Source organism: Nothobranchius furzeri, chromosome 12 (assembly GCF_043380555.1).
Source record: "Nothobranchius furzeri strain GRZ-AD chromosome 12, NfurGRZ-RIMD1, whole genome shotgun sequence".
Lineage (NCBI taxonomy): Eukaryota > Metazoa > Chordata > Actinopteri > Cyprinodontiformes > Nothobranchiidae > Nothobranchius > Nothobranchius furzeri.
The window spans coordinates 66447283-66466368 of NC_091752.1; the positions used below are offsets into that span (position 1 = coordinate 66447283).

Consider the following 19086-nt stretch of genomic DNA (forward strand, 5'->3'; position numbering starts at 1 on the left):
TGTTTTGTCCTCTTATGTCGTCATCATCTCCTCTCGTCCCAAATCTGCTGTCACAGATGACTGTTACTGCTGGCTTTGGATCCCACAGATCAGAATATCTTTACCATCTGTGGACTTCTGTGCCAGTAAGTTCAGTAGGAGTCTCCCTGACCTCCACCTGACTGCCTGAGCTGCCGCTTTGAGACTCGTAATGAGACGTTAGCTTTAACGGCTGAACCTCAGGAGCTACTCCCTCGTCTCTCCTGATGGGAGACGTAGCATCTCCGTTCTCTTTGTTCTTTTAACCTTTCTTGTTTTGTTCTGGCTTTGTACCTCAGCCTGTCACAGTTTCTTTTTTCTTTCCTGCTGTGTCAGCAGGACTGTATTCTCACACACTCTTTCTTGTGAAATGTTTGCTTTCTGCAGGTGTGCGAGTGGGTGATGTCCTTCATGTGCCTCTAGCTGGAATTTAAATGCAGGAGGGGATTTAAAATTTCACTGCAGGAGACTAAAAATACTTCAGCAGAATCATCTCAGGTAGAAATACAGAAAAGGAAAAGTGTTCTCCTGGGCTCATCGGAGTTTCTGTTGTTTTAAGAAAGAGAAGTGAAAAGCAAGATGGATGTAAAGGGCTTTGGAAACATTTTAGTTGTTTTTGTCTGTGTCTGCAGAGCTTGATCCTTGAATGGATTTTAACGAATCTCTCAGAAAAACCTCTTTGGGTGCTCGTTTTCAAGGGATGACGTTTTGAAGTTAACCCAGTTCAAAATGGCAAACCAGAGCTGCAAAACAAAAGTATGAGCCAGAAAATGTTACGCCATGCAAAATGTGGTAGAAACATCAGATCACTCTAAAGCATTAGAGATGCTGGGTAAGAAACACAACATCACAGTCTGTTTCTGGGGTCTTATCATCTCACAGATGCTCTAAACTAACAGCAATAACCAGTGAGTTTTAATTTCAGCCTAAAAGCCAAAGTTCCTGCAGTATAGTGTAGTATAGTGTAGTGTAGTATAGTATAGTATAGTATAGTATAGTATAGTATAGTATAGTATAGTGTAGTGTAGTGTAGTGTAGTATAGTATAGTATAGTATAGTATAGTATAGTATAGTATAGTATAGTATAGTATAGTATAGTATAGTATAGTATAGTATGGTATGGTATGGTATGGTATGGCATGCATAGTATGGTATGGTATAGTATTGTATGTTATGGTATAGTATGGTATGGTATGGTATGGTATGGTATGGTATGTATGGCATGGCATGCGTAGTATAGTATGGTATAGTATTGTATGTTATGGTATGGTATGCTATAGTATTGTATGTTATGGTATGGTATGGTATGTATGGCATGGCATGCATAGTATAGTATGGTATAGTATTGTATGTTATGGTATGGTATGCTATAGTATTGTATGTTATGGTATGGTATAGTATGGTATGGTATGGCATGCATAGTATGGTATGGTATAGTATTGTATGTTATGGTATGGTATGGTATGGCATGCGTAGTATAGTATGGTATAGTATTGTATGTTATGGTATAGTATGGTATGGTATGGTATGGTATGTATGGCATGGCATGCGTAGTATAGTATGGTATAGTATTGTATGTTATGGTATGGTATGCTATAGTATTGTATGTTATGGTATGGTATGGTATGTATGGCATGGCATGCATAGTATAGTATGGTATAGTATTGTATGTTATGGTATGGTATGCTATAGTATTGTATGTTATGGTATGGTATAGTATGGTATGGTATGGCATGCATAGTATGGTATGGTATAGTATTGTATGTTATGGTATGGTATGGTATGGTATGGCATGCGTAGTATAGTATGGTATAGTATTGTATGTTATGGTATGGTATGGTATAGTATTGTATGTTATGGTATGGTATGGTATGGTATGGTATGTATGGCATGGCATGCATAGTATAGTATGGTATAGTATTGTATGTTATGGTATGGTATGGTATGGTATGGTATGGTATGGTATGGTATGTATGGCATGGCATGCATAGTATAGTATGGTATAGTATTGTATGTTATGGTATGGTATGGTTTGGAATGGTATGGCATGGTATGGGATAGACTCCTTTAAGTAATTCTGATTCTGAGCACATTGACACATGGTGAGAAGGATATGGGATGACTAGAAAGCGGGGGCATGGCAGGCCTTGTGCTCACTTAGAGCCGAATAATAAAACAGAACAGACTGTCTACTGAAGACATCAACATTTAATCCTGTTCTCATTAGTGGAGCACAATGTTATGTGCAAGAAGAAAGCGTAATGAGAAGAATAGGTGCTGAAATCTATGGTTTTTTCTCTTTGCATTGTTATCTGACTAATTCAGGGGGAAGAGCAGCGGGTATCAGGTCAGCAGACAAAGATGAAACAACCAAACGGCAGAAAGAAAGCCAAAGGTTCCACACAGAGATGTCTCTGCTTACGTCTGTTCAGTGATGAAGCTTTTGTATCCTGTTGGCCGATACCAAGGTGCATTTTGGAGCCACAGTCTGAACACTCAGGATTTGGAGCCAACACACAATCATGGAATAGTAACTAATTACAGCTCAACTCATTTGAGTACTCTAATAATACTTTTAGTCAGAAAAATGTAACTTTTATTTTTGAGTTTGGAGTATGCCCCCCTTTTGCTTTCATTACAGCTGGAATGTTTTCTGGTTGTCCAAAAATAATTCCCAGTGTCCTTATTGGAATTTCTGACCATTCTTCCAGAAGTAATTTTCCCTAGCGTTCCACTCATTCATCTTCCTAACAGCTTGTAAAAACTGAAGGTTTGTGGGTAGCTGGTGTCTAACTCACGGGGGACACCCTGGACAGGTTTCCAGTCCATCACAGAGACAATCAGTCACTCACATCTAGGGACACTTTAGAGTCTCCAGTAACCCAAACGTTCATGCTTTTGGTCCGTGGGAGGAAATTCTTGCATGCAGGAGAGCTGGGAATCAAACCTGCAGCCTTCTTGGTGCGAGGCAACAGTGCTACCAGCTGCACCACCATGCAGCAGTGACCGATCTTCGTTCAGTTTCTGAGACGTTGCTCCTGCAGAACCCAGATGCTCTAATCCCTGATGTGGATCTGTGATGTTTGGGTTAAAGCTGTTTCCAGAACTTCCCTGGTGCGTCATCAACCACCCGGCCTGGTGTCATGACGAGAGCTTTAATTTGGTGCAATCCAATTAGCCTGTCTCTCTGAAGAGCAAACACTCCAATGGGGCTTAAAGTCTCACAGATCCAGCCTGTCAACGACCTGTTTCTAAACTTTTGCAGCCTGATTTCTGAGTTTTGATCGATCAGGCATTTTTTGTTTGGAGATGCTTGTTCGTCTCTCTTCTCCAACCCAGAGTTTTCAACATTTTTAAAATATTGTTCCTCCTGCTTTGTTCAGAGGACATTTACAGTTTTCTTTTGAGCCGTCACACCTCATGTGGATTAAATGTAGCTGAGCTATTCCCAAATGTACCATTGTGGTCAAAGGTTTACTTGTCATGAACATGAAAGTCATGAGTTTTACGAGATTACATGAACAAATTAGGGTTTACCTCTCATGAATCTCTTTACTGGACGTTTGTGGCACACACGTGTCTGTATTTACCCGTCCGTCCCGAAAGGACCTTTCAAGCCATTTCAGGAACCAGTGGAGTACCTGGACAGGGATATGTACTCGGAAAGGCCCTGAAGAGTCACTGCTGGTGGAGTTATATCACGCTGATTGGTTGTAATTCAGTAGGAAATTACATCGACAGTCTTCACCAAAACAACCGGCATTTTTAAAAATGGGAAGAGTTGTTGGTGAAGCAGAATGGAAGAAAAAAAACTAAATAGCAGTTTCTAAACACTGAAAAATGCAGCTGAAATCCCTCATAATTCATGGTGCTTTGTGGGCTCACAAGACACCATTAAAAAACACGCTTCCTGTGGTCAGTGAATGCCATGTTTTATGTCACACATCCGCTCTCCTGGCCCCCCAAATGGATCAAATTACAACACAGTATGACGCAGAAAAAAACTGAATGGTATTAATGTTGTGGACGCCTTTTGGCGCTGATCAGTGACATCACTCACGGGCTAAGCAGTGGCGATTGCTGACGTCTTAGCAAAGTCCTGAAAGGGCTGATTATGTACGGAGACACATTGACTGAGAAGACTGAGCCTAGTTTTCTTTTACTGAGAATCATCATCATCATCAGTCTATTTATAGAGCGTTATAGAACGACTGGGACAGAACAAGGATCATAACCACTGAACAGCAAAAATATAAAAGATGGAGACGTGGAAACATGCACAGAGACGAAGGGTCTACACGTTAGACCTATCGACATATATACTGGACAATTCATTTCCATAGGCTCCAATAACACGTTTTTGAGGGGAAATGGGAGGTGGCCACCACCGCCATTTTGACCGTGTCACAGGTTCCGTCAAGCCCAGACAATTCCACAAAAGGGAAGAGAGGTGGAGCTGAGGGTGGGGCTGTAAGGCTGGGATCAACTGACGACACCCGGTCGAACTAGCTACAAGCTAACCTGAAGCTAACCTAAAGCTAACGCAGAGGTGGGAGCTAAGCTAACGGAGGTAGCAACCTAGCTACAACCAGAGTTAACTATGCACAACACCAGAGCTTCTGGGTTGGAGATACGCCGGGCTGACCGCTGGGTAAAACCGGGTGGAACACAGAGATCTCCGAGAGCTCCACAAGCCGATAGTCGAAACCCAGCTCCACCAACATGTTATATTTCAACCCATTTTCTAAAGTGCAGCATTATGTTAAATGCACTGGGTTTACCCTATTACATTTAAATTTCATGGTTAAACAGTACATGTTAAAATCAAAGCTCAGCTCGGCAGTGACCTAAAATACATAAATATAATTTTACTTACCGAAAAAAATGAAGTGGAGACTCCTTGGACGCTCTATTAGTGCAATTAATGCCACAGCAAGTCATTTTGTCCAACAATTGCACAAAAAATATCCAAAAAGAATACACAAACGCTACAACTAATGGTCTAAGTTGAGAGACTGAAACTGACGGAACAGTGTAAGGCAAGGCCGAGGCTCAGGCTGAGGCCTTTCCCCGGAGCTAGCTCTGCGGTTACGTGGGTCTGATGCTCATTAATTATACAGAATTTTAGGCTTTTAATACACTTAAACAGAGGAGTGAGAAAAAAAATTCACCCCCCCCAGAGTTGCCATGAGTGTAAACTAGATCATATAAACCAAAAACATGTTTTGGTACCAGGCTGTAAACATGTTTATTTCTGCTGTGAAATTGGTATTTTTAACATGGGAGTCAATGAGGATTTGCTCGCTTCTGACACCAGCCCCCAGTGGATGAGGGTGGAACTGTAACTTATTTCATTTCCGCATTTGCTTAAATTTTTGACCCGCATTGTGGGGGCTTGGTTAGACCTTGCATGGAACTGTGTCGTCGGTGAGGAGAGTGCGAGCAGCAGAGGGTGACACCGTCCTCTGCTGCTCGTGGATTAACGGAGAAGGAAGTGACGCCGTCATTAGCGACTAGCTCTGAAGAAGATTGCAGGAGCGATCGATACTGTTAGCAAGGTTAAAAAAACGTTGCTGTGTTTAAAAAGGAACTTAAAAAAGCGTTTAAACTCTATCATCTGAACAGTGCCATTGATAATATTTTATCATATACCGTGGAAGGTGTAAAATAGCATGCTACAGGCACTTTAAACATGTTTTAGCTAATTACTCCGGGGAGGCTGTGTTGCTTCTTCATAGGACTTAACAACTGCATCCAAGACTGTTGATGGTGTCATCTTACTAGGCTCTAGGGATCTCTGGAATTGTCCTGGAGTGAGTGAGCCTTATTTCTTTTGAATGCACACAGCCAATGAGGTATTTTTATGCTTAATTTCTGGGTTTTGTTGTTTAATGAGTGCATAAGCCTTCAATGACAAGTTTTGCCTCAAGAAAGAATTGTTACCTTGTTTATGTGTTTCTTTGGTTTCCACATGTGGGATTAAAATAAATTCATCATTTTGAGGAAACCACGAGTGTATGAAATGAAAACTCAGCTTATGCTTCCAAAATATTGCACCAGAAGTAACAAGTAAATGGAGAACAATAGGGGGCCGAGGGAGGAACCGTGGGGCACTCCACAGTTGAGATCAAAATAAACCAATGAAGACTCATCGATCTTCACACCAAAGCTTCTCTTGGTTAGCCCGGAAAACATTTAACACCTGTTAGACCATCATCACAAACTCGCATCAAACCACTTCTGGCCTTAAAGCCTCCATTTAGAGCAGTGTTTCCCAACTCTGGCCCTCAGGGCACACGGACCTGCATGTTTTCCATGTCTCTGCTTCAGCACACCTGATTTGCACTGCCTCCTCAGGAGGACATCAAGTGCTGCAGATGCATGTTAATCACTCATTCATTAAATTCAGATGTGTGGCAGCAGGAAAACAGTGGCGTTTGAAAGGTCAACGTGGAAAACATGCAGGACAGTGATTCCTGAAGACCAGGGTTGGGAATCACTGATTTATCATAAACACGTCATGTCCACTGCCACCTGGTGGAGGGTCTACAGGTGGCATGGGTTCATCTCTAGATTTTCATCCAGCTTTCAAGTCAAACTCTTGTTTGATCAAACGAGTGGCTCCTTCTGGAACAGGAAACCGTGTTTCTACAAATCAAATCAAATCAAAATCAAACTTTATTTATATAGCACTTAATCCTACAATGCATGCTACTCAAAGTGCTTAACAAATTAAAAAGGCCCCGCATACCCACTTTCCCTCCCAACCCCTGAATTTTAAAAACAGTCTGACAATAAAAAACCCCTTCACAACACTCATCCTCTGGCACACACCAGCGCACGGGCTGCTGGTTATCATGCAAATGGGGTTAGCCAAGCCTAGCTTAGGAAGATTGGCTTGATCGGAGCTGCAGTACATTTGTCTTGCAGCGCTCCTGTCGTGTGTTATTTATGTGTCTGAGCTGCCCGTAGGTCTGCCTGTGTCGATATGAGTGTGTTAACTAATGAAAGCTTCTGCAGGTCTCTGCTGCTGCTTTGAGCAGAGGGGCGGGAGGGGATGGATGAGTGTCCACGGCTAGCCTGACTTTTACCAAACATTGCTGCTGCATTGATGAGTTCAGAGTCAATAACACACACACACACACACACACACACACACACACACACACACACACACACACACACACACACACACACACACACACACACACACACACACACACACACACACACACACACACACACACACACACACACACACACACACACACAATGGACTGAGTTCAGATGAGCCAGACCAGCTAAGATAAGAAAACACCATCGGGGAGCCATCCGCCTCGACAGCAGCAGATCCACAGCAGCAGCCAAGGCACCGACACAGGGCACCCAGGGCAGGGCGGGCGGAGACCCAGGCCGCCACAGCCAACCACCGCCCCCGGGGCAGAGGGCTCCCACAGAGGAAACACTGGAAAAAGGTTAAATTAAGGTTAAAATATAAAATCAAAAGAGCTAAAACAAGAATAGTAATATAAAAAGTTATATAGATATTAAAATAATGTTGATCATAAATCTATGGTAAAAAAATATATGGTAAAAATAAAAATATATGTATGTATATATATATATATATATATATATATATATATATATATATATATATATATATATATATATATATATATATATATATATAAACTATATACAAATGCGCCCACGCTGGTGTTGTTGATCACAGCTCGGCTCAGCCTGATTTTAGAACTTTTCTAAAATCAATGACAGAAATGTCATTAAATTTGAGTCTTCCTGTTTATTGATTCCAGCAGGAGCAGATTTGGAGAAGACTTGTGAATGCTTGGTGGTAAATAAGAAGAGAAAAAAACTGAGCCGAGAACGGCATCGTGACGCTGAAGGACCTAAGCTTCTGGAATCAGATTTAGGCCAATCTCCTCACCAGAGGATTCTTTGCAGGTCCAGCTGGTTTAATAACGTCTAAACATGTTATGTAACGTCAGCACGCAGAAGAAAACATGCCTCTATGGAAGAGCATTGCTGCTTTTAAAGGCCTTAGGTGGCAACCAGACGAAACACAAAAAAACTGTTCAACATGTTAGAAAGAAAAGGTTCTGATGGGTTCTTCAGAACTCCAGAAGTTGTGTTTCCATGCATGAAGTTTAAAGCTAAAACTTTTCACATCAAAGCCCAAAACAAGTTCAACAAACGAAAAATGGAAATGATCAAAAAGTTTGGATTTCAACGGAATTCCTGTAAGTGGAATTTTCTTAAAAAGCAGCGAGGAAAAAGACTTTAATATCAGACTTTTAGGCAGAAACACAAACGTGAACTCCTCAGAAAGTGAATTCAGGTTGATGTTTGAACGTCTCTAATAAGGTAGCTAAAGCACAGAGATGAAAAACGGAGAAAAAACCTGGAAAAGGTCTGGGAAAAAGCCAGATTTAGCAAAGGAAAGCATAAAGACACTGAATGTATTTATGTGCTAAACTAAACTTTCAAGCTGTAGCACACAGATCTTCCACCAGAGAGCAGAGTACATGTAAATGATGGAGGAATGTACCAACCCTGTTAAAGAGGTAGATCTCGCAGAAGTTCATGAATGTTTTTGGTATTTTAGGCATGAAATGCAGATGAAAACCTGGAACTGTTTAGTTTGAAGCCTTCTGAGCTTTTTAAACATTAAAAAACAAGATCTATTTATTTTCACAGAAGATTCAGTTCACTGAACAGAGACTGGACGTGTTCCGGTTTTCGTACAGCTTCAGCAACGACCAAATCGGACTGAGTGCAGTCAGAGCATTCACACCGGCTGCGGTGCGGTGCTGACCCAGATGCAGGGGTGGACTGGCCTATCTGGCATTCTGGCACTGTCCCGGTGGGCCGCTTAGCCAAGTGGGCTGCTTGCCCAGCTTGGGCTAACGCTACTCCACAGTTGGTGATCTGCAGAACATTAGCTACATGGTAACCCGAAGCTAACAGAGTTTTTCCAGGCGTTTTTAGCAAGAAAAACGCGGTAGAGCGATGATGTAGGAGTTGTTTTACCGCGTTAGCATGTAGCTAATGTCCCGCTGATCTCCGCCCGTGGAGAATGAGCTGATCTGGAAGGCCAGGGCTCCCGGTCGCAGCGGTCTGGCCCTGTTTGTAATTTAACAGTCCCAGTCCATATTAGATCTCACATTCGGACTAGAGACGACTCCGCGGGCGGCAACACCCCCACTGCTCTCCCAATGGGGAGGGCCGACTGAGGGCCGACGATTCGTAAAAATGCCACGGCTGAATTTTGGTCCCAGTCCACCCCTGCTCAAATGTAGAGCTCTGGAAAGTTTCTGCATGGAGTCCGTTTTTTCCAGACGCTGCAAGCGGATTGTCATGAAGAAATTACGTGAGCCAGACAGGAGACGTGGAACAGTGTGGTGCGTCCGGAAGATTTAAACATAAAAACGGTGTTGCGTTATTTTAGCCGATTTAAGGTTTATTATTAAAGTGACAGGGTGAGCGTCCAGTCGCTGTATCCTGATTAACCATTCGCCCTGGCCATGAGGATGTCCCTTTGGCTTACTGGTTAGTGAGCGTGACTCTCACCCAGGAGTCTGGGGTTGAAATCCCGCCCGGGCCCTCGTTTCTCCACCTTGCCACATTAATAATAGGAAATCAGGAAACAGTGTATGACAGTTCGTGTTGTTTATGCTGGTGTCCCACCAAACAATCTGCATCACAAGGACTGTTGTTTCAAGACCAATTCTGGACTTCTGTTGGACGTGCAGACTAGGTCCACTGTTTGGACATCTAACTATGACTCCACTTGGACGTCAGTATGACATGAGACATTTGGACTTTGGGTTGGGTAACTTTTTTGGACGTCGTAGGCACGTCTAACACAAGTGCAAGAAATAACACAAAACTATTATTGCCTACTGCCCCAAAGACAACCACAATCATTTGAACCAGAATTAGTCCATATCTGGAGGTCCTGGAGACGTCAACACTGGACGTTCAGAAAACACCAAAGAAAAGACGTTGTCTGGTATCACACTCTGCACCTTCGGGGACCGATATTGGACTTGCAGGAATGACCTGGAAAAGACGTCATTGCAACGGGATTTCTTTAAATGTATCATGTCAGATTTCTAATCCTTTGGTGCTCTTGTGGGAGCAGATATCCGGAGATGTTCAGCACACGAACCGCAGTTCGTTTCAACGATGATCCGAACGGAAACTGGACCGCCTCTGTACACCACTCTCAGTGTCAACGAAAGGGCTGTAGCACTGGAACACTGTACTACACACAAGTGAAGTGTTGCAGAAGTGTTTTGCATACGAACCTTTGGTCTGAGCTAGCGATGGGTACAGAATTCGGTACTTTTTAAGATACCAACCGAATTCCATAGTACCGACTGAGCACCGATTCACGTCATTTGAAACGGTGCCTCGTTTTGGTACCCGTCCCTCATAACGAGAACTTGCCTAGACAGCTGCGCATGCGCAAGAGCGTTATGTCGTCGGTCGCTGCGAGCCATTTATAAACAGAGCAGCATGGTAGAAAGAACGCACGCTAAAGCTTGGTCCACTTCACTAAATGTGATGGGTAACTGGGTGATGATGAAACCAGCGACAACGATCTAAGTGAGACATCCTCATCTTAATCTGCTCCGGTAGGTAAATAAAATGTTTAAGATAACGTTAGCTTGATTTGTTAGCTTCCGTTCCGCTAATGGTGCGTTCGCTTTCTCCTCTGAACTCCGAAATTCCGACTAGAAGAACATGAACGCGCTCTAAAGTTTGGCTTCACTTTACTAAATGCGACGGGAGATTGGGTGAAGATGAAACCAGCGACAACGATCTAAGTGTGAGGCATCATCGTTTTAATCTGCTCCAGCAGCTAACGTTAGCTTGATAAATTAGCTTCCATTGCTACCATTGTTATCAGCTAATGGTGCGTTCGCTTTCTCCTCGGAAATTCTAACTTCCCAGTAGGAAAAATCAAATGAAAAAGGACGGCAAAAGGAATGAAGATACACAGTAAATTTAGTTCACAGTAAAGATGTTTGCTTCAGTTTAATTATCAGCTTATAAAACTACAAGGACGATGTTAAAATACAAACAGTTGTATGTTATTTATCGTGATATTTATCAAATATGGTTATATATTGAGAAAAATGTATATTTAATTATAAAAGAGAATTAAAATAATAAACACTCAAAAGAATCTAAGATTGGTACCGTTAAGTACCGGTATCGATTCCTAGGTACCAGGAATTAGTACCGAATTGATTCAAATGTCAAATGTACCCATCCCTAGTCTGAACAAAGCAGAAAGGAACAAGTGAAGATGCTAGGTCCACCATTGCACTCAGGGTGTGTGACTGCCCCGCCTACGCTCCCGTACACAATCACACTTGTTTAAAACATCCCATAAACTTTCTTTTACACGATTTCCAGCTTGAAATGATTTCCAGTGATTTCTCACAGCTGTTAGTGAGTGATGCTAGGATTTAGATCAGAACGCAGCAGCAGAGCCTGCAGAGCAGGACGGCAGCACTGGTGGTGGTCAAAAATCCTCCATTCAGGCTGCAAACATTTAAAACAACCATTCCTACGATCTGCAGGTAACTTCCTGTCAATCATACAGTTTCACAACGACAGCTCCTGAGCCAGGGCTCGAGTGGAGCCTCGGTACCAGAAACACCAAGGTTGTGTTGATCTGTTGCAGCTCAAAGAACAAGCAGAACGGGTTTCTGCTGTTCCTGGGAGGAGTGAGTAACTCCTAAAGAACGGGGAGTGATGTCCTCCAACTTCATCGTGGAGTAAATAAAATGCGGTCTTAGAAATGTTTTTTTTTATTTTCTAAAATCAAACGAATATAAAATAATAAGATTAAATCTCCTAAATAATCCAGAGGAGCGACCGTTCGCTACACCCTTGTTTCATGATGTCTCAGTTTACTTGATTTTTACTCTCATTTGATTCTCAATAAATTCACTGTGTGAATGTGTGTGTGAATGTGTGTGTGAATGTGTGTGTGAATGTGTGTGTGAATGTGTGTGTGAATGGGTGAATGACTGACTGTGTTGTAAAGCGCCTTGGGGGGTTCCAGGACTCTAGAAGGCGTTATATCAAATACAGGCCATTTACCATTTACAATCCTAGTTTTTCAATATTTTTTGCACTTTCTGACTTTCAGAGTTATGTTTCCCTTCCAGAAGGTTGCAGGTTCAAATCCCAACTAGGGTTAACACGTTCTCCTCATGCATGTGTTGGTTTTCTCCGATTTCCTCCCCCGGACCACAAACATGCTTTGAAGACACTAAATTGTCCCTTAGGCTGTGGAAACCTGGCCAGCGTGCCCCCCACCTACCACCCGATGGAGAGAGACACCAGCTCCCCGTGACCCTGTAACCCTCAGAAGATGAGCGAGTGAGAAGCGAGAGCGTGATCGCACACGAGTCGGAGCTCACAGTCATGTTTTGTTTGAAAATGATTGACAGTCCTATAATAAACCATAAACAATAAATTATCCCCATTTTAGTTTTGTTTGTTTTATTCGTGCCAACTTTTTCTCCCTCAGTCTAAATCCACAACCGCAAAAGCCTGAATAAGAGATTTCGATGCAAGCGAAGCTCACAGGAAGCAACGATCCGTGGTTCAGCTCCGTCTAGACAGCTTTTATTTTGAAAGTATGTTTGCATGCAGAGAAATAACTTCTCAGCATGAGCAAATATCCTCAAATCATCATGTCCACTGCCTCTCTGCAACCTGTGAGGGAGCAGATTCATATTATGTATATGCACATGCGCGCGCACACGCGCGCACACACACACACACGCACACACACACACACACACACACACACACACGTTGCATAACATCTGATCCAGAGTGACGCTTCAACTCGGTGTCCCATCCTTGAGCTAATTCCCAGAACGAGTCTTAACATGTTGGAAACAGACGGGATCTGGAAGCACTGACATGGTGACTCGCAGCAGGATCAGCTCAGCCCATTGTGGAATTATTCCCGATAAATGAGGAGTGGTTTGATGATCCACCTGCAGACGCTCACAGAGGAACGAGAGTCATGCTGACAGTGAAGCTCTGAGTTAAACTTCATCAGGGTTTACATGCCGGTGTGCACGATCCTGGCGATGTCCCACGTCCCACCTAAACTATGGCTTTGTTGCTATCTTCTGTCCTCTTATGGAATATTTATGTGTAGATATTACTGACCAACACACAGGAAACCATGCTTCTTCCAGGCCAGTAAACAAAAATATCAACAATGATCTCATTAATTGAAAGAAAATCATCCGCCCAACCCAACCTGCCCTTAGACCCCTAAACTCCCCCTCCCCCCCCCCCCCCCCCCAACCCCCAAGCAATAACCAGTAGTAACTGGAGGACTTTGTTCAGAGTTGTTATTTAGCTGCGCTGGACAGATTTCCAGCCTGTTTAAGGTCAGAGGTCAGGATGTTCTGCTAGAGAGCAGCATCAGTTAGAGCAGGCAGTCCTGAAGCAGCAGATCAGCCCAGACCATCACACTACCACTACCATGTCTGATCGTTTTAGTGTCAGTTTGACTCCAGATGGAACGGAACACACACCCTCTAGAAAGTTATTTGCTTTCTAGAAAGTTCTTTGCTTTTGTTTTGTCAGCAGAGAATCTGCTGTTAGAAATGATCCAGTTCAGTCTCGACCTCATCTTTGAATCATGACGTCTGACTCTGACAGGCGGTTTAAATGTGGTTCTAAGTTCTTCTGAGCCCAGTGGCGTGTCTAGATCTATTAAAATGGGGTGGCCCAGGTGAGGCACAACTTTGTGCATGGGTGTCACCAATGGTTATGCTTCTTTTTGTTTTACCCCCAAGCCTTTTGTGGACAATGAAAAGCCTGTTTAAAGGTAATTTAGTGTGGTGGCACCTGGGGTGGCCAATCAGATTCCAAGGGTGGCATGTGCTACCCCAGGCCATTCCCTGGACATGCCCCTGTCTGAGCCCCAGACAGCATTTTGAGACCCTGTTTATAGCATTGCCGGTCCACCAGCTAAACAAGCACCAAAACACAGCATGCTGGTTTTTTTAGCAGGGAGCTGGGGCAGCCATCTTGAACTGGATTGACTTTAAGTCCAAATTCACTCGTTTTTTCAATACACGTGCAGCTATAAATGCTTTAGGGAGTCGATCTCTGTGGGGGAAAGCTCTGGCGCTCCTGTTTCAGGAAGTAGACGTTAGTCTGAGGACAAGGAGCAGAAAATGGAAGGATTTGGAGTCTTACTCATCATTTCCTGGTATTCTGACATCTCTCCTCTGATTGAGTAACAGAATGTGAACCACAGACTCTGTTTGCTCTACAACGTTGATGTTTGATCTCCACAAATAACCCAAGCCTGAAGGAGTTCTGCTGTGTGGTGGAGTTGCTAATGCTAATGGTTAGCTACTAGCCGAGACATCCTCTTCTGTTTCCTGGATGCTAAACCAACAACAGCCTTCCCCGTCTGTTGTCAACTGGCAGCTAGAGCAGGAAAACGGCTAGAAGACCATTTCCACATGTTGGACTCGGAGTGTCTGATTAGATTTAAAAAAGAACAGGTAAGAATCATTTTTGTGCTCTTTTTAAGTGAATCAGTGTCAGGTGAACAGGAACCCTCTCTCAGCTGTGGTCCACAAAGTTCTCAGCGCTTCAGATTTCTGATAGAATGTTGTTAAAATAGATCTAAATGATTTGGATTGGACAAAACCGACATGTCACATGTAAACACAAAGTCTCACGTGGACACAAGACTGGGCACGGCCACTCGCAGCAGGGCTAAAAGCAGGCCTGCTGAGGTTTAGAGGAGTAAAGCCGGATCTTCTAGACTGATCTCTGACGTCGTCCGCAGGTAACGGGCCGCAGCTCTTCCTGAACGATGGGCGGGGTCGCAGGAACAAGGAGGCCGACGGGAGGGAGGGGACAAGGTGCTGGGTTGGTGGAGAAGTTTGGCTGACCTTCAAAACAAGGCCATGTGACTGGAAAGATGAGGATGCAGGGATTAGACAACGCTATAAAAGCGCAAGAAGAACAAAGTGCATCTTATTACAAGGAAGGATCAGGTGTGAGCAGAGGCATCGTGGGATTTCTGAGGCGACAGGTAGGACGCTGCCAAAGAGGGTTATTAACTGTTACTTACCACACCTACTGCTGCAGGTGAGCTAAAACTGAGAGAGTAGGCAGTCACACAGTTCTATAATATCAGATTTAAGATTAAATGTTGTTGGGATCAGCTGAAGCCGTCAGTTTCAGACAGATTAATGTAAGAATGATTTGATTTAATTGATGAGAGACGCAGTTATTGATGCTGCTTGTGTTACGTGACGTCATCGATAGAAGTGTTTACTGTCCAAGAGCAGCAACCGGATCACCAGGGGAGGGGTGAGGAGGATAAACGGAGAGATAAGCTGGATCATGTATGGGGGGTCGTTTTTTAAACTTTTATTATAAGAAATTATAATAATGTTTAATAAGTATTTAGAAAACAACACAAATGTTTAAAGTTAACATCTAGAATCTAAAAAATACAAAAAGTTTAATCTGAATATTTGAAATTTAAACTCAAGTATTTAGAATCAAATCTAAATATATATATATATATATATATATATATATATATATATATATATCCATCCGTCCATCTTCTGGGCCCACTTTATCCGTGTAGGGTCACGTGCGGGGGTGGGGGGTGGGGGGTGGACTGGTGCCTATCTCCAGCAGTCAATGGGCAATCGGGCGGGGTACACCCTGGACAGAGAGCCAGTCCATCACAGGGCAACACAGAGACTCACTTACACCTAAGGACAATTTAGACAGACCAATCAACCTAACAGTCATGTTTTTGGACTGTGGGAGGAAGTTGGAGTACCCAGAGGGAAACCACACATGCACAGGGAGAACATGCAAACTCCACGCAGAAAGATCCCAGGCCGGTAATTGAACCCAGGACCTTCTTGCTGCAAGGCAACAGCTCTAACCACTGCGCCACTGCGCAGCCCCAAGTATATATATATATATATATATATATATATATATATATATATATATATATATATATATATATATATATATATATATATATGTACATATAATAAGAACACCTGTGAATCACTAGAGGGTGATAAAATGATGGGAAATGAAAACGAGGTCAAGAATGAAGGTATTTTACCTGCTGCACATGGGGAAGAACAGCTTGGATTAGAGCTAATCTGCCTGTTAAATCTCAGTAATCTTCACTGATTGGCATTAAGGGCTGGAAGGAAGATTTGCACGAAGCAACAGAAGGCAGGAAGGAAAACGTTTAAATTTAACTCTGTTTTTCAGACACTCATCAGTCATGAACGCCAGTCCTCCTGCAGGAAGCGCCCTGGCTCCTGGAGGAGCCACCGGCCCCACCACACCCAAAAAGGGCCCTCCCAAGTTCAAGCAAAGACAGACCCGCACATTCAAGAGCAAGGCTCCCAAACCAGGACAGAAGGGGTACGACCTCGCTTCGGCTCGTTTGTGTTGTTGGAATGAAGCGTAACGATTCCCTGACATCTCCCTTTTTCCTGTTCCTGCAGCTTTGGTGACGACATTCCCGGCATGGAGGGCCTTGGCACAGACATCACAGTGGTGTGCCCATGGGAAGCCTTTGGCGACATGGAGCTGAGCGACCTGGCCAAATACGGCATCATTTAAACATCCCGCACCTCACCCGTCATCCTGTCCGTCCTGCCTTCTGTCCGTCTCAGCTAGGCACGCCGTCATGAGGCTGCCGGTGACCCCTAATGCCCTCTCGTCTGCCTACCTCGTGCTCTAAGCCTCTAAGTGAATGCTGTTATTTTTATATTATTACTATATTAATACTGTTTACAGTATTATACTTGAAATGTGAAGACGAGAAACCTCCATGTTCCTTGTCCCTTTTCTGTGGAAAAGTAGCTCTCCTGATGTCTTTTCTCTCTTCCATCTGCCATCCTTTCGTACCCACGGCAGTGGAAGCCCAACGCTAGCTCAGGACCAGCTCGTACGAGCTCCTAGCTGTCTGTTACAATGTAAATAAAGAGTTTGTCTTCCCTCTGTGCTCTGCTCTTCCGTTCTCCTGCACTGCCTCCTGCTCCTCGTGACAGAGGACGCCGTTTAAAAGGGAAACTTGACGCAAAAGATGAAAACGACGGTGCGCTTCGTGTGATCATGGAGGAGGAGGTCCAAGTCCGTTTCTCTTTGCTGCTACCAGAACCCAGATCCCTCCTGGGACAAAATAAACCCATAAACTGTTTGTGTTTTGTGTTTGTAAGCACAAGCCCTCACAAAGTGTACCGATAGCTGGAGTAAAATGTCTCTGTTTTCATCCCTCGTGTTGACCTCATTTTTAAACTCTTTCACGATAAATACGTGATTCTGTTTCATCATCAAAACACCCGTTTTAATTCTAAATCTGCAGAACGCAGGAAATCACGATCAATTCAAAGGTGTGTTTCATCGTCTCTTGGCTGTCAGTACCTGATTGGCCAACTGAGCTGTCCATCATCAGGTTGGTTTAAATCAAACATGCTAAATAACTCCAGCTTCACAGGAATCATATATGAAAACGCTGTCTGACCAACCTTCCCATGCCCATCACTGGGCACCATGGACGTAATTTTTTTTGGGGGGGGGGACTGCCCCCCCCCCCCACACACACACACACACTTTTTATCATCCAAAAACAATATTACGCTATATTAAATTGACACTGGTTGAGCTCTAGGACCAAGCAGAAAACAACCGTTTGTGTTGAAGCCTGTTTCCCATTAGAACATACTGTAAAGACACCCCCCCCCCCCCCCCCCCCCCACTTCTAAAGTGAAAACTATGTCCATGCGGGGCACTGATGGTTTTTGGGAGTGGGCCTTAGCAGAGAAATCACTGAATCATCACGATTTATCCAGTAGAAGGTTGAAGACAGACAAGTGTTTCCACCCAGACCGCTTTAGATGTGACACACGCTGAGCCTGATCGGTTATAGAACGACGGGCCCTGTGATGTCATTTTTGGTGCGTGGTGTCGAGAGCGTAGTGAACACATGAAAATGACAACATTTCTGCTGGAAAAATAATTTCATGTGAAATTCTTCACAAGGCACTCGAGGAGTACAGACGCTTCTCTCTTTCGCTCCCTTATCTTTTTTTCCCAAGGCTCTTTGTCCTGTCTGCCACAGAGCGCTTCTCTGCATTTCTTCTGAAAAACCCTATTTTTAACCATGGATTTGATAAACTGGTCATTCAATGCGATCGATAAGATTTTTCAACAATGATAACGGAGCAGGGGGCTCCCACATGTCCACAGGGGACACACCCGGTGGGATACATGCTGGATTCCTGGAAGGAGTGGAAGATCATATGCCTCAGCCAGCTGTCCATTGAGGACATCGAAGATGTTTGGATATTTGGCCTGATGATCACTGGATTTCTCCTGACTGGAGTGGGAGGATATCTGGTTTTCTGGAAATCTGGGAAGACAGGAGCGATTGGAGGGCGACCTGCACCCACGGAAAGCACCGTCCGTGTGGAGACTTCTCAGACTGGGACGTTACTCGAGGTGAATCGTAAGCTGGACAATGTTCTAGCTGCGATACCGGTATTGGTGCGCAAAGTGGATGTCATCTCGGAGAGAGTCACCGGACGGTATGGACAGGTTTAAAAACCCAAAATTGGCTTCACTGAAGGACTGGAATGATCAGTTTAAAGACTGAAGGCAGAGAGGAAAATTATCTCAGCCTGACCCAAACAAAGTCTTGTTATCTGAATCTGATGCCCTGGTAGCCTTGAGCGGCAAACAAAATAAACCCCCACGAAGGAATGCAGACAGATGCCGATCCACCCCCCCCCCCCCCCCCCCCCCCAGCCTTCGGATTGGGGACTTCAGCCTGGCGAGGTCATCAACTGCAGGAGTCAATGTACTCTTTGCTTCTCCCAAGATCTCCCTCCCACCTGTGACTGTACAGTAGATGAGCGCCAGATGGCTGCTCTCGCTGGGGGAGACAGGATCCCAGCCCCCCCTGCCTTCCTACTGGAG

The 19086-nt window shown here is 43.9% G+C and overlaps 1 protein-coding gene across 1 annotated transcript; it reads left to right on the forward strand.

Moving 5' to 3' along the window:
- Positions 1-14989: 14989 nt before the first annotated feature.
- Positions 14990-17111, forward strand: pde6hb (phosphodiesterase 6H, cGMP-specific, cone, gamma, paralog b). The gene is made up of 3 exons (XM_015945320.3): positions 14990-15148; positions 16372-16527; positions 16611-17111. Exons 2-3 carry the CDS (start codon positions 16385-16387, stop codon positions 16726-16728), a joined length of 261 nt encoding a protein of 86 aa, XP_015800806.1. The 5' UTR covers positions 14990-15148; positions 16372-16384; the 3' UTR covers positions 16729-17111.
- The last annotated feature ends 1975 nt before the right edge of the window (positions 17112-19086 follow it).